The 15,372-nt window shown below is 39.4% G+C and overlaps 1 protein-coding gene across 2 annotated transcripts; it reads left to right on the forward strand.

The window, feature by feature from the left end:
* Positions 1-3,474: 3,474 nt before the first annotated feature.
* Positions 3,475-15,120, forward strand: LOC113050054 (transcription factor MafK-like). 2 transcript variants are annotated; one of them, XM_026212771.1, is made up of 3 exons: positions 3,475-3,630; positions 13,229-13,303; positions 14,225-15,120. In XM_026212771.1, exons 2-3 carry the CDS (start codon positions 13,259-13,261, stop codon positions 14,651-14,653), a joined length of 474 nt encoding a protein of 157 aa, XP_026068556.1. In that variant the 5' UTR covers positions 3,475-3,630; positions 13,229-13,258; the 3' UTR covers positions 14,654-15,120. The 2 variants fall into 2 exon arrangements, with proteins under 2 accessions (XP_026068556.1, XP_026068549.1); XM_026212764.1 differs by having other exon boundaries at positions 3,480-3,630; positions 13,225-13,303.
* The last annotated feature ends 252 nt before the right edge of the window (positions 15,121-15,372 follow it).

Genomic DNA, 15,372 nt, shown 5'->3' on the forward strand with positions numbered 1-15,372 from the left:
ATGTTGCAAGTGGAACAAAATATCCCATGTGTTTCCCTACACTACAAGGCAGGTTTGCTGAGTATTTCATTTGTGACGGAATTATAAAAGAATATTTCTTAATTAGCAATGTTCTGCCTATGTCAGAATACAAGACTTATTACACACCAAACTGCCCCCTTGTTATATAAAGTGTTTTTCATATTAACCATATTTTTATGATGTCATTGGCACACTAGTCACCATTCCAAATATAAATACAGTGTCATTTAAAACTTGCAAAAATAATTTTAAGCACTTTAATTGAAGAAATTATCAGGATTCTTTATAGTATCAGAAATGATATACAAAAGTTTCATTCTTACAAAGACAAAGCATAGTTTAGCATATATTTTTAGTCTTGGAAGATTAACGCAGGTCTGTTTAATGTTTGGCTTATGCCAGCATGATCTTAAGAACTTGAGGATGTGTTTCCACTTTAAAGATTTCTCTTCTTTTTTTTTTTTTCATCCACACGGAGGTTTCCCACAAGTCCCACAGGAATCCCACGAGAAGCAGAGTGGCAGTCCATCACTTCTTTTATGTTCTATGAGCTATTTGTCTTTTTCTCTTTGGAGGTGTGTATATGGATGCTTTGCTCCCTTAAGAATTTTTGTAAAGTGATATTTTTCACCTCTCCGTGAGTATTTATAATGGACAGAGAATAATTTTCATCAAACTTTAATTATTCGTTTTTTTTAAGATGTTATTATTTATTTTAAAGATTTCTTAAATGTTTTTAAAAAATGATTTTGTGCAATATGTTCACTTATGCAAATATTTCATATGAACGAAAAGCATGTTTTCAGCTTACGTTAAAACTCTTTAAAAATTAAATGCCATCCAGAATTCTGGGCATGAAATAATCAAGGCTTCAGAAGCCCATCATTGACATCAAACCATATGCTTTCTCTGAGAGTGAACGTGTTTGTGTTGAGTCACTCTCACTGTTAGAGAAAGTGAGAGGATGACTGAGCTACAGTATATGGAGAACTAAACCTGCTATAAAGAGTTAGGTCCACATGATTTATGCATAAATAAATAAATAAATAAATATAATATAAACAATCAGTTAAATACGAATAAATAATTTCTGAAGTTATATACAGTGCCCTCCTTAAGTACTTGAACAGTAAAGACAAAATTGTTCTGTTTGCTGTTTGCTGAGTCTGTTTGCAGAGTCAAGAAATCTGTAAATATGATTAAAAGATGAATATTGAACAGTGTGTGATTTTTAGTGTGTGCTTCAACACAAAGATGTTTTACCAGCTAAGAAGATAAGCACTTTTAGAGTTTCATCTCCCCATCTTATGTAAGTGTAACCCCTCTCACCCGGGTCCTCTCTGACGCTCCTCACACTCGCTCCGAGCGGGGCTCGAATCCGGGTCACGGCACCAATGTAACCCCTCTCACCCGGGTCCTCTCTGACGCTCCTCGCACTCGCTCCGAGCGGGGCTCGAACCCGGGTCTTCCGGCATGGGAGGCGGACGCACTAACAAGGAGGCTAAATGGCTACAGCCACTAGCGTCTGTCGCTAGTGCGTCTCTTGAGATCGGGGAGTGAGGTTTACCTGCACAGCACTACTCGCTGGCCTCCGTTACACTCACCCCCCTAAACCTCACTCCCATCCGGGTCACGGCACCAATGTAACCCCTCTCACCCGGGTCCTCTCTGACGCTCCTCGCACTCGCTCCGAGCGGGGCTCGAACCCGGGTCTTCCGGCATGGGAGGCGGACGCACTAACAAGGAGGCTAAATGGCTACAGCCACTAGCGTCTGTCGCTAGTGCGTCTCTTGAGATCGGGGAGTGAGGTTTACCTGCACAGCACTACTCGCTGGCCTCCGTTACATAAGTATAAGTTTTTGAACAATTGCCTAACAAGTGTTCAGCTGTGTCCTGTTGCATTAATTCTTCAGATATTAAAAGCAGGGAATGTGTCTTCTAAGTTATATCCATTGCTTCTTCATTTTTAGTCTTGCATTCGACAATGACACACACAAACCAGGATGAAGATGAGGAAGCCGACTCTGAAAGAAAAGCAAGCAATTTGGATGCTAAAAGAAAAGAGGAAGTCAATTAAAACTATCGGAAAAACAAATGGCATGGAGAAATCAAGAGTTTGGAAACTACTGGCGACATCAGCAACCAACGATGACCTGATCAGTTGAGAAAAACAACAGTAGCTGATGACAGACAAATCATTATAAAGCTGTAAAAATGAACCCGAAAATACATGTCTGTAAAATCACCAACAACTTCCAGAAAGCTGGGATGATGCTCTGTCAATCTACAGTCCGCAGGAGAATTTGACACAGAATTACAGAAGCTACACAGCAAGATGCAAACCTATGATCAGCACCAAAAATAGAAAGACAAGATTTGTCACAAATGTGAGCCAGTAGAGTTTTGGAACTGAGCCGATGAGACAAAGATTAACATTTATCTAAGTGATTGGAAAGCAAAAGTGTGGAGAAAAAAGGGAACTGCAAATTATCCTAAGCATACAAGCTCATCTGTAAAGCTTGGTGGAGGAGGTGTCATGGCATGGGCATGCATGGCTGTCTCTAGCCATGCATGGCTGTCTCTATCCTTTTAATGATTAATTAATGTATGATGGCAGTAGCAGAATTAATTTTGGCTACCAATATTCAAGGAAATGCCACCAAACTCATTAGAAAGCACTTCATATTAGATTTATTTACCAGCATATTTACCCAAAACACCCTGCCAGTTCAGTTAAGGACTTTATCAGAACAAAGAAATGTAAAGTCTTAGATTGCCCGAATCAATCTCCAGATTTAAATCTGATTGAAGATTAATTTCACCAGATGAAGCGGAGAATAAAGACATTAACTCCCTAAAACAAGCAACAGTTGAAATTGGCTGCATTAAAGGCTGGAGAAAATTTCAAAGCATTAGACCAAGAGTCTGGTGATGTATGTGGGTTGCATCACTGCTTTGATTGCATGCAAGGGATCTGAAACTAAATATTAGCTTTTAATCTTTTACATCTGTCTTAAATTCAACTGTTCCAATACTTATGCTCACATCAAATAGTTGGATGAACCTTAAAAGTACCGTCCTTTTTATTTGGTAAAACATGTAGACAAAAAATAATAAATAGAATAAAAATAAATAAAATATTTAAATGGGAGTAACGTTATGAGTTCTAATAACAGTCATGTCATACCACAGATATATTTAGGACTCTGACTAACAAATTCGACCTTTTGTCAATGTCTACCTCAATATCATTCCACCAAGTGCTAAAATAACTTTTCGCTTTATGAACACATAATTTGACCCATAAATTCTCGATTTTAGCGATAAACACAACAAACCTCCCAAAGTATTCAGTTGCGTCTATTTCTGGCCTCCCCTGGTTTCCCGCCTGACTGACGTCAGCATAAAGTTATTTTCATGAATGGAGGGGGCGGTCACGAGGAGTCGCTGACGTCAGTGCTTGCGGAAGCACAGAGTGGAATGTTGATACATTGTTGTTGTTTTGTAGTTAATTTAGTTCAGGGAAACATTTCGCTTCGGTTGCAGGACGCGAGACAGGGCTCGACCTGTTGATTCCAGGACACTTCTCAGAGATTCCGCGTTCATAAGGTACAGTGTGCGAGCTTTTCTGGGAGATGTTTTGAAATTCCTCTCGAAATTGCTGATGTTCTCATGATGACGGATAAGAATTCAGCCTATCCGTAATATTTGTGTAGTCGATTGATGCGTAGCGTTATATATTGTTCTCTAAAATGATAAAGTTCCGAGAGGAATTGCATTTATTATAAAGATGAAACATAAGTAGTTATTTAATGGGTGAAATATTTGAGTATAAAAACAAAAATGTATCCGTCTGGAATGGACACGTGTTAAAGGTTGCAACTTGGAATTTAGCCTACAAATACTTTTTGGGATTTTTTTGCTCTTTTTTTTTTTTTTTAAACTAAAACAAAAACTATCACTTGTATAAGCATACTACTTTCACTGGCACTTTATAATGTTGCGTACATTGGAAGTTTGTTTCACTTGTATCTTAAACGGAATGCTAAATCTATCGTATCGCATCTTTAACAAAGCAAACAACGGCGTCTTGTAACTTTTTGGCGATACGATTCCAACTTTTTTTTTCTGTGTAAAACTGTTTACAGCGGGCATGTTTCAAAATAATTCATGTTACTACACTAGGAAATAACACGTGGTGGGGATTTAGGCATTCTGAGATAAAGGGCACATTTGTGCGGCGAGCACTATTGGAAGTTTTGAATCGTCGGAATGACTGTTATATCGATCCAGAATAATCACCCGTCACGCGGAAAGATTCGGTTTTCTCGCGCTCTTTAATCAACACGAGGGTTCAAGAATAGGGTGACGTTATGTCAGATTTTCGCGGACTGCGTGATGAGTATTACATTTAAGCGTAAAGATTGCACTGTGTCTTCTATAAATGCCCTTATGTTATGTTATCGTTGCGCAGTGCAAAAACAAGTGATAGTTTAAAATATTATCTATCATAATAAAGGAGCATGTGGCACCTTAAACATGTCTACTAAAACCTAGGACACTTTTTAGGACGTGATAACAAGCTAGTGATTTAATATACTCACAAGTTTGTGTAAAGAGCACATATGGAATGGAATGTATATGAGTTTGTGATGTGTAGGTGATTGGAAAAATCTATGAAGACATTAAAAATGATTGCGTCCACTCTATTCTGGCAGGTTAGCACTAGAGCAACGCCCTCACAGGAAAAATGAGTCATAACTGGATAATGTGATTCATTTCCACAATGGACGATAAAATAGCAGTTCTGAATCAAATTAATGTGGTTAAAGTAAAGTCCGATCATTGTAATTAGGTGAATGCATGTTCAATGGTCAGACAGAGCAGGTGTTGGTATGAAATGTCACAATAAGTACAATCAGGGTGGGAAGCAAACTTTTTTGCCTATTAGTCACTGTGAATCATTGACTAAATAAAATTACTATATATTTGTTATTAAATAAATATGCAAAGACATTTTAAGTGGACCAAAAATATATTCACATTATCACACTAGTAAGGGTCTCTGTTATTAACTTTACATTAACACGTTTTTTTATTTTATTTAAATATAATTCACCTTTAACCCCACAGTTGTTATGTTGCTTTAGCTTTGTGTAGAACTTTGTACAGCCACAAATATTTGGAATTCCCCGAGAGCTATGAATGTACATTGATAGAAGTGATTGTCAAGTACATGTATTTAAAGTGCTTTTCATAATTCACATTATTTCAAAACACCTTTACCGAGTTTCATCATGTTGATACCTAATTGTCAATTTTTAGGAGTTTAGAGCTAGATGACAGTACATTTTATAAACAATCGAGCAGTTCCGATTTATTATATAGTTTTATATAAGTATTATATAAGCTGTGGCACAATGATAGTGTACTATACAGATTGGTATGATTAATTTATATTTTATATTTACCACACTATAAATTTATAGTGAACTGCAACTGAAGCAGCTCTTACAATACATTTAAAATTGTTATATGTAAGGCAAAACTTTCAGTTGTAAGGTAAGGAAATTCATGTGTGGTAAATGGAAAGCCCTCACACAGCATGCATGACAAACAGCAAGTCAGGCATGCACACATTGAAAGCATGCCTTTCATCTGTTCCTCAAAATAAAATCGAATGTGTGCATCATTGTTTTTTATGTAACAGCATTCGGAGACGTTCTACACGTCGGCCGCCACAGCAACTGGTAGATGAGCAAAAATATCCACCCCTGTTTAAAACAGTATCCACATTTGGCTGGTGACTGGTGTTGATTTCACACCCTAGAGAATATAAAAAGGACACCATCCACTTGTGAGGGGCTGCTGTGTTCCAATCTTTAGCTTTGTTTTTCCAGAGTCAGCAGAAGATCAGTTGTTGAGGGCTGCTAGATCAGCACCAGCCATTGCCCAGGAAGAGTCCTGAGAGCAGAGCAAGGGGAAACTGCACTGAGTGCCTGTCATTACTTTGAAATAGCTGCTGGGGTCAGATTATGTTTGTGTTTCCATTGATTTAAGAGCATATTGCAGAAGATGGAACAGATAATAGATCTATTATTGTGTTCTGTGGTGACTTTTGTCCCATCTTGATTGATATGGAAAATCATGGAGGAGGGCAACCATGTCATGTCTCCTTATTCATACAGTGTATGCAGGGCTTTGTGACCTCGTCTGAGAGGCAGTCTGACTCAGAGTAGCTGAGGTATCTGTGGCGATGGCCTCCCACAATCTTGCATTTAGAAACCCAGGGGAAGCGAACTGCACACACTGTACTGTCATGAGACACACACGTGGGATCACTAGAAGGAGGCCGGCACTCGTGTCTTGTCACTAAGCGATGCTCTATGAGCAAACAGTTTACCATCAGTATTGTGTTAATCACATGATGTCAATTTTAGTTCATGATTATTGTTGTAGCATCAGGTATCTCACTTCTAAAGATAGTGTCGTCCAAAATCACTGGAGAAATAAATCCTGTGGTTTAGACGGTGCATTTGGAGAACAGGAACTCTTACAGTATCTGTTGTGGTTAGGACAGTGGGTTTTAAAAGTGAATGAGACGGCGGTACTTGGTGAGTTAATGACTCAAAATGAAACACAGGGAAACTCCAAACCCAATTCTCACATCAAGCGCACCCATTGCTTTCTCTCTGAGCACCACGTTTTAACCTATGCTTTGGCATTATCCCCAGTCATCATGAATTCAAGTTGAAATATTTAATATGCAGTTAAAGGGGGTCATATGATGCGATTTTGCTTTCTCTTTGGAGTGTCACAAGCTCATGGTGCATGAGGAAGATCTTTAAAGTGGCAAAGACTAAAGTCTCCAACCCATAGAGATTTTCTCTATAAAAGTTAAGTCAACCACGTCCTCCTAAAACTGCTCATTCAAACACGCCCCATGTCTACGTCACTATGTTGGAAGATTTGCATAATGCCGGCCCATTTTATGTGCAGCGCATTTTATGAAGGATGAGGACTGTTTCCTGTGAGAGTAGCGTACAATGCCGGTGCCTGTTTCTATAAAGTGGGGCAATTTAAAAAAGACAGTATAAGTCATTATAATCAGTAATTATGTCCCCACCGGATGCAACAAATACCTGGTTTATAATGGATTTTATTGTTTTTGTCTCACTGCACTGGGACGTGGCATCACAGTATGTTAAGTGGTTTAACATTTCCGTCACACGCTTGAGAAATTCAGCCAATCACAAAGCACTGGATAGGTGGCCAATCAGAGCACACCTCGCTTTTCAGAACGATGAGCTTTGTTAAAACAAAAAAAGCGGGGCATAGAGGAGAATCAATAATGCACATTATATGTAAAATAATGTATTTTTTAACCTTAAACTTCATAAACACATTACACCAAATATACAAAATAATGTTCTTTTTAGCAACTTCATATGACCATTGCCAAAATTGGGAAGTATGTGATATGGGCCAGCATAACTTTATTGGCCTATAGGGTGTAGGGCTGGGCGATATATCTAACAATATGATCATGGGCAACTAATCAGTAAAGCTGCTTCCGTGATCACTGCTAAAATCGCCATCACCTGCTTATAATTGGAGTGGCATTTAATAGACAGAGCCGTAGATCGCTGACAAGCTACGCAATATCGCGTTCATTATCGAAGGCGATTCATCTGCGATAATGAACGCGGTAGCACTTTATTTTACAGTCCTGTTCTTCATGTACATACTATGTACTTATTATAGTAATTACAATAACTATGTAATAACTAGGTACTAACCCTGAACCTACCCCTAAACCTAATCCTTCCCCATGTAGTTACCTTGTGTTACCAGAACTTTCTTAGATAAATACACTTTAAGTACACTATAAGTACATGTTAGTACACGTACTGTAAATATTGCGTAGCTTGTCAGCGATCTACGGCTCTGTCTATTAAATGCCACTCCAGTTATAAGCAGGTGATGGCGATTTTAGCGGTGATCACGGAAGCAGCTTTACTGATTAGATGCGCATGATCATATCGTTAGATATATCGCCCAGCCCTAATAGGGTGTCTACGTAGACCACAAAGAAACACCCTGCTGTTTTCTTGTTGCCGTTTACCAGTTTCTGGATCAGACAGGAGTCACAGAACTGACCTCACCACACTGTGTTCAGGTCTGTGGAAGACCTGTCTGGTGCTTATTTCCAAAGAGCTTGAAAAAATTGATGTTTATATGTATATGATGTGTTGATGCCTCATTGCGTGATCCTTCAGTTTGTCCTGTTTGCTGTAGACCATTAGTTAAGCATAGGTCTTTGATGGCATGAGGGTGGATTTTACTTCTGATACGAATTAAGATGAGTTAAAACAAAGTTGTTCATGTCATGGTTTTCCATGTGCTTGCTGTTCTTCCCTTATTAACCACGTTGCACTGGCTTCCCTGCCGTACACACTGGGCGGGTTTGTATTTGGTTAGCACATACTTGACATTCCTTTGAATCCCTGCGTCCCCAGTTCGAAAGGAGCTTTGCTCTTGCTACCTCTCCTCCCAATTTGCAGAAAGTTCCGGTGGCCACGCTAACCGTTCCCAAGGTTCCACGTACTTTTCCTTCCACCCCTGTGAAACAACAGGATTTTCCAGGAAACGTCAGTTCGGGAGGGTGTGATTCTGTGCCGATCGTCCTCACTCTTACCAGTAAACAGCATGACTCACGGCTCTGCTATGCTCTCCATTTCCTTTACATAATATCATTGTGAATGCACCGCTGTGGAAAAGAGTAGGCTAAGACCAAAAGAGACGGAGCTCTCCATTTCCCTGCGAAAAACAGAGAATCGCTCACTCGCGCAGGAACATAGCAGCGTGGAGTAGTCTAGCTGCTTAACTAGTGGAGCGAAAGAGGAAAAACAAACAGCAAAGACAAGCCAGGCCTCCATTTATCATGGGAACACAAGCACACATGGCTTTGAAGTGGTGTATGGCTTTGCCCAAGGCCTTGTCTCAATTCTCTACCTTTCATAAGTGGTCAAAACAAGAGAATCTCACATGTGTTAACATGGCAACGCTGGCGTCAAATTCCATAGGAGGGGAGGTCCTTTGCGGGCTGCTTCTGAGAAAGTTCACAATCTCAAGACTCAAATATGCGGTTTCCCAGCCATATTGCTCAGGGAGCCTAGAAAGAACGTCATCCCTGTATCAGCCAAAGCATGCAATACTTTAGCAAACATTAGTAATAATCTGCCTCGTTTGGTTTATTGGGATCAGATGTCATGTAAGTAATTACTTGAAATGTAAGTTATGTGACGCCAAAGTAGTTTACATCATGGTTTGTAGTTTGTGGAAAATGACTGTGATGTTTGGCAGTGCACCTTGACACATGCAATAATTTCCATTGTAACCTAGAGCGGCCAAATCATGGCATTAACACTAATGTGCAATAGAGGCTGACCCTTGAAGTGTGACAGAAAGGTTGTTGATTGGGCTTAATACCGGGACCAACATCCATGTGATGCCACTGACATGTCTGAACAGCTTCACCTCGTGATTACTGAATAGTTTCAGTTTTGCATGCGCCCACATATTACAGCAACACAAATCAGGCATGCTGTTGTGTAAGCACGGCAATATTATTTGATGAACCAGTATATGGTTCATGTGAAATAATAAGGCAACTCTACCACATTAATCAGCCTCTGTCAGAGAGGTCTGCAGTTTTGTTATTGTTGACTCAGAAAAGGATGTGGATGTTGGGGCTTCCAAGTTCTGGTCCCTTATATCCATCTGATGATGAAATCGTAGCTTTACCACAACGATGCATAAACAAGCAACTCTTCTCGACCAAAATGCTGTGCTTGCAGTAATAAAGTGAACTTGCTGTAACAAGTATTTAAGAGTGAAATGTAGTCATAAGTGACATGAGGTTGCACAGTAGCACTATTTAATATTGTCAAAACTTTTGGTTTAGCAATGAGTGCTAAATTTTTAAATATTGTAAAATAATTATTTATACATTATACATCAAATATGTAATTAAGAACATTATTAAATAAAATCGTAATTAATAAAATTACATTTGAATGATTATTATATATATATCAACATAGGATAAGCAAATAGTTGGATGGATATTCGCTGTTGACGTACACAATCTCAATGACTGTAAACTAATCACATGCATTTATATGCCATTTCCATTTATTATTTAAGTAATGTTTTGGTAGCACACTGTAACAAGTAACACTAAATATAACATGGATTGAATGTGGTTATATTTAGATGATTGTAGTCATGTAATAAGGTCATTATTCATAGTATTATTAAGTATGCAGTTCTCTGAATGGAACGTGGGGCTCCTTCTTAATGTCAGTGTGTGTGGAATGTCCCTCCATTATCCACACCTTACACACTCTTTGGTGCTTCCTTCACAGAGCCTTGTGCTGTAACATGAATGCATGTTACATTTTTTTTTCCTGCCCCTTAGAATCCATAAGAAGACTAGTGTTCATATTGACTATCAAATGTTCAGCATCAAAGGCAGCTATAATTTATGTTCAGGAAACTATGAAACCCCGGCTCTGGCCTTGGGACATTTGGGCTTTTCCTCTCTGTGAGGGCTGAGCAGTAAAGAGAGGCCCCCTGTCAGTTCACCCCAGTTCTCAGCACAGATGGAAAGGGGGACCATGTGCTGAAGGAATTCCAAGGAAGTGTGTGTGTGTGTCTGTGTGAGTGTGAGAAAGACCTGAAAGGCTGAAGGCCCCATGAATAGAGGAGGGAAGCATTTTTTATTTTTATTTCATGGTCCTCATTGGAAAGAAAGGCAGGATCTCCCCAGTCACAGCCATTTTAAAATCAGCCATGCTGAGCCAAGTTGCTGGAAAACGCTTCATGTCAGAGCCTGACTTGCATTGTTTGTTTGTTTGTTGCACAGTTTTAGATGATTTTGCATGGCACAGTGCAGATTTGATATTCAAATAATTGTGATTAAATTCATTATTTCAAAGGGTGCCATTGCAATTTCACTTTTTCAAACATAAAGCAATATTGCATTTTTCCTGGTACCAGTCTGATTATAGCCAAATAAGTTGAGAGGCCCTTAATGTAGCCCTCACATCAAGGGCCAGATGGTATGAATCAAGCTTTAAGTGATTTTTTCCCCCCATGGTGATATTTGGTTTCAGTTGCTCAGTTCATACCTAATCTATACTCTTTTCCCCATCATAACTGAAACATTTAAACCAGCAACTGATGCACGTCTGGTGTGGCTTACTACCAAATCAAAAGAATGACTCAGAATTTACGGAATCTACAAAGCTATCACTTAAAATGGTTGAGGAATAAAGAGGGTTGAAGGCCAGATGCCTGGACAAGAGAAATCGACTGCGGAAGTTAGAACATGGGGTATCTGTGCTTCAAATTAATGCATTCTGAATGGAATGTATGTTTGATCCTGGAATAAGAGCAATAGCCCAAAGGAATAATCATACTTGTGAAACAGTTGCAGTTAAAAGAGTAGCTTTAAAGTATGATTCCACAAGTACTTCGCTTAATAAGTTGCTTATAATATTTCCACTCAAAATTGTGTCACTGGCAACTGGAGTTTTGTGTCAGCACTCTGTGCTAAATATAACATGCGCAGTTAAATAAGGACATGAAACGAGCCAGGAAAGCCTAGTGTAACAGGATCCAGTCTTTCAGCCACAGTTCTAAACCTGATAAAGAACATTGTCTAAAGGCACAAATAGAACTGTGACTGTATAAGGGAAACTATTCCCATGTGACTGACAGCCTCCTGGAATGTTCCATTTAGGCCTACTGAACAGCAAAGGACAGACTCATTTAAAACGTAACTAAAACTTGACATTACCTTCAAAAAGGTTTCCATCTGTTCTACCACTTTTTACATTTAAAATAATTCATAATAATTTGATGGATAGATGGATACATATTTACAGACAAATCACTAAATAGAAAGATAGACCGAAACATACAGGCAGACATTAAGACAGATCACAATCTATGTATCTGTCCGTCTGTCTGTCTGTCTATATATTTGCATGACAATGCCTAAGCTGTTTTTTATTTTTATTTTACATTTTACTACAATGTATTTATTTATTTAACATCATCCCTACTTGTTATTTTGGTTAATTCACGCCCTTCATTGTTTCGACAGTTCTCTAATTCTGTAGTGGGTCTACTTGAGTTTTTGCTAGTTTTGAGAGTGGTCCTCCTGTGTGGCGAGCTTATGAATGAGTCTTGTTTACCATTGTTCTGATCACGTGACATACACTCCCACATCCATTTGCAGCGTGTCTCCATGGCAGCAATCTTGAACAGAGTTCACGCGTTCTGACGCTCCTGAAATGGAACCCGCAGAGCGCGTGTCTCACGCGGTGTGTATTTTTGGTTATATTTGGTGGTGGCGGGTCTCTCGAGGCTGTGAGCTCGAACGCACAGAGTGGCCTTTTTAAAAAATAACGCAGTGACTAAAATAGCCTGGCATGAACGGCTAAGCAGAGAGATCAGACAAAGCCTCTTGCCGAGAGCTGACCTGCTTCTATTATTGCACTCTTGTAACGGTCTAGTGAGCTCCACCGTGAGAACGCGAGATCAGCAAGTAAACAGGGTATCCCTTGTCTCACTGCTATTGTACAGAGTTGTGCTGACTTCTGCTGGTCGCTCTACGTAACTTCATTTAACTCAGCAGTTTTATTGCAATGTACATGACATGAGTCTCTGAGAATGACACCTGCAACACACACACACACACACACACACACACACACACACACACACACACACAAGGACAGACTCATTTAAAACGTAACTAAACTTGACATTGCATTCAAAAAGGTTTCCATCTGTTCTAACACCTTTTTATATTTAAAAGAATACATAATTTTAGTTTCATGGATGGATGGATACATATATACAGACAAATTGTTAAATAAAACGATAGACCGAAACATACAGACAGAAAGAGATGACATTCAGACAGAAAACTGTCTGTCTGTCTGTCTAAACTTCTTTTAACTCGGCAGTTTTATTGCAATGTACATGACACGAGTCTCTGAGAATGACACGTGCAACCACACACACACACACACACACACACACACACACAAAGTTCCTTAATGGTTTAATTTTATTATTATTACTTTTATTTAGTATATGCTAATTAATTTCTGTTATTTTCTTTAGACAGATTTTTGAGGAGTTCTGACTAGCTGCTTGTATGCAGGGCATGACGACTCATTTTAAAGCGGGCAAAGCTTTAAAGGTAAGAACATTTGTATGTTATTCATAGATTTGATATGATTTATATCTATTATTTAAAGCCAGGGTCCCCAAACCTGGGCCTCGGAGGGCTGCATCCTGCAGAGTTTAGATCTAACCCTAATAAAACACACCTGAACTAGCTAATTAAGGTCTTACTGAGCATACTAGAAACTTCCAGGCAGGTGTGTTGAGGCAGGTTGGTGCTGAACTCCTGATCTGAACTATAATTTCTGGAATGTTTATTATCAAAAAACTTAAGTTGTGAGAAAAGTTTATTTTCCATGTTATATGGATGGCCCTATATATTTCACACATTTAGCACCATATTATTTCAGAAGTCAGTTAATCTGAATTATTTCTAGTCTTCTAGTATATTGAATTATACATCTAATATTACTAGTATATACATTTTGTTTGTAAAATGTTTATGCATATTGTTAATTGTAAGGCTGCATTTATTTTTGTAAAACAATACTGTAAAAATTGTATTATTGTGAAATACTTTTATGGTAAAGACAATATAATTTTTAATAATATATTTTAAATGATAATTTGTTTTAGGAGATCAAAGCTGAATTTTCAGCATCATTACTCGAGTCTTCAGTGTCACGTGATCCTTCAGAAATCGTTTTAGAATGCTGATTTGCTGCACGAGAAAGTTGTGTAAAATTTCTTGATTATGATTTGGCCCTAAAGAACATAATTTATTTGAAATAGAAATCTTCTGTAACATTGTAGTGACCTTTACTGTCACTTTTGATCAGATTAATGGTTCCTTCATGTGTAAAAGTATTAATAAGTATTAAAGACTTTTGAACTGCAGTATATTTACTATCTAGTTAAAACCTTCCTTTTGTTTCTCTGTTGAATTGCAAGGTGAAAAATTGTGGTAAATTTGCTGAAACTCTGTTGTGTGGTTCAGGTCAAGAAGGAGGTGGGTGAGAATGCCCCGGCGCTCAGTGATGACGAGCTGGTGGCCATGTCGGTGCGGGAGCTCAACCAGCACCTGCGCGGGTTGACAAAGGAAGACATGGTCCGGCTGAAGCAGAGGCGGCGCACGCTAAAGAACCGCGGTTACGCTGCCAGCTGCCGCATCAAGCGTGTCACACAGAAAGAGGAGCTTGAACGGCAAAAAACAGAGCTGCAACAAGAAGTGGACAAACTGGCTCGTGAAAACGCCAGCATGCGATTGGAGCTGGACGCACTTCGTGCTAAGTACGAGGCCCTGCAGTGCTTTGCCCGGACTGTCACCCGTGGGCCTCCTGGTAAGGTGGCCACCACCAGCGTCATCACTATTGTCAAGTCTGCCAATCACAGCCCCAGCTCTGCCCCTTTTTCAGCACATTCGTAGTCCTGATCCTGCCTAGCCCCTTTCTGGTCCAATCCAGCTCTGAATCTAGACAGGCTCACGGGCCGCCGCTCGACCCACACTGAGAGGAAGCTCAGTGGTCAGACTGAGAGGAGGGTGGCGGCCTTAATCTGCGTGACTACAACAGGCTGCATCCATTTTTTCACTTCTCTCTCTTTTACACACTCAAAAAACACCTATACATACAAAAACACATCTATATTGTCTGTGCACTGTGCTATAACCTCCGGCACCGGCAGGGCACACTGACCACTCTTTCAACCTCACCACAGGCTGAGATTAAGCAGAGATGAGCACTTGTTAATGTGTGAGATAGTACTTGACTTAACCTGCCATGGCAGCACTGGTTCGACAGCTATGATGGCCATGACAAATTATTACCGTATTTTTCAGACTATAAGTCACACCTGAGTGTAAGTTGCATTGGTCCAAAAATACGTCATGATGAGAAAAAAAAAAAAAATAAGTCGCACTGGACTATAAGTCGCATTTATTTAGAACCAAGGACCAAGAGAAAACATTACCGTCTACAGCCGCGAGAGGGCGATCTATGTTTTCAGTGTAGACTACAGGAGCACTGAGCAGCATCTCTGGCAGCATAGAGCGCCCTCTCGCGGCTGTTTTCTCTCGGTTCATGTCAAATTAATTTTGATAAATAAGTCGCACCTGACTATAAGTCGCGAGGACCAGCCAAACTATGA

The sequence above is a fragment of the Carassius auratus genome, chromosome 3 (assembly GCF_003368295.1).
Source record: "Carassius auratus strain Wakin chromosome 3, ASM336829v1, whole genome shotgun sequence".
Classification (NCBI taxonomy): Eukaryota; Metazoa; Chordata; class Actinopteri; order Cypriniformes; family Cyprinidae; genus Carassius; species Carassius auratus.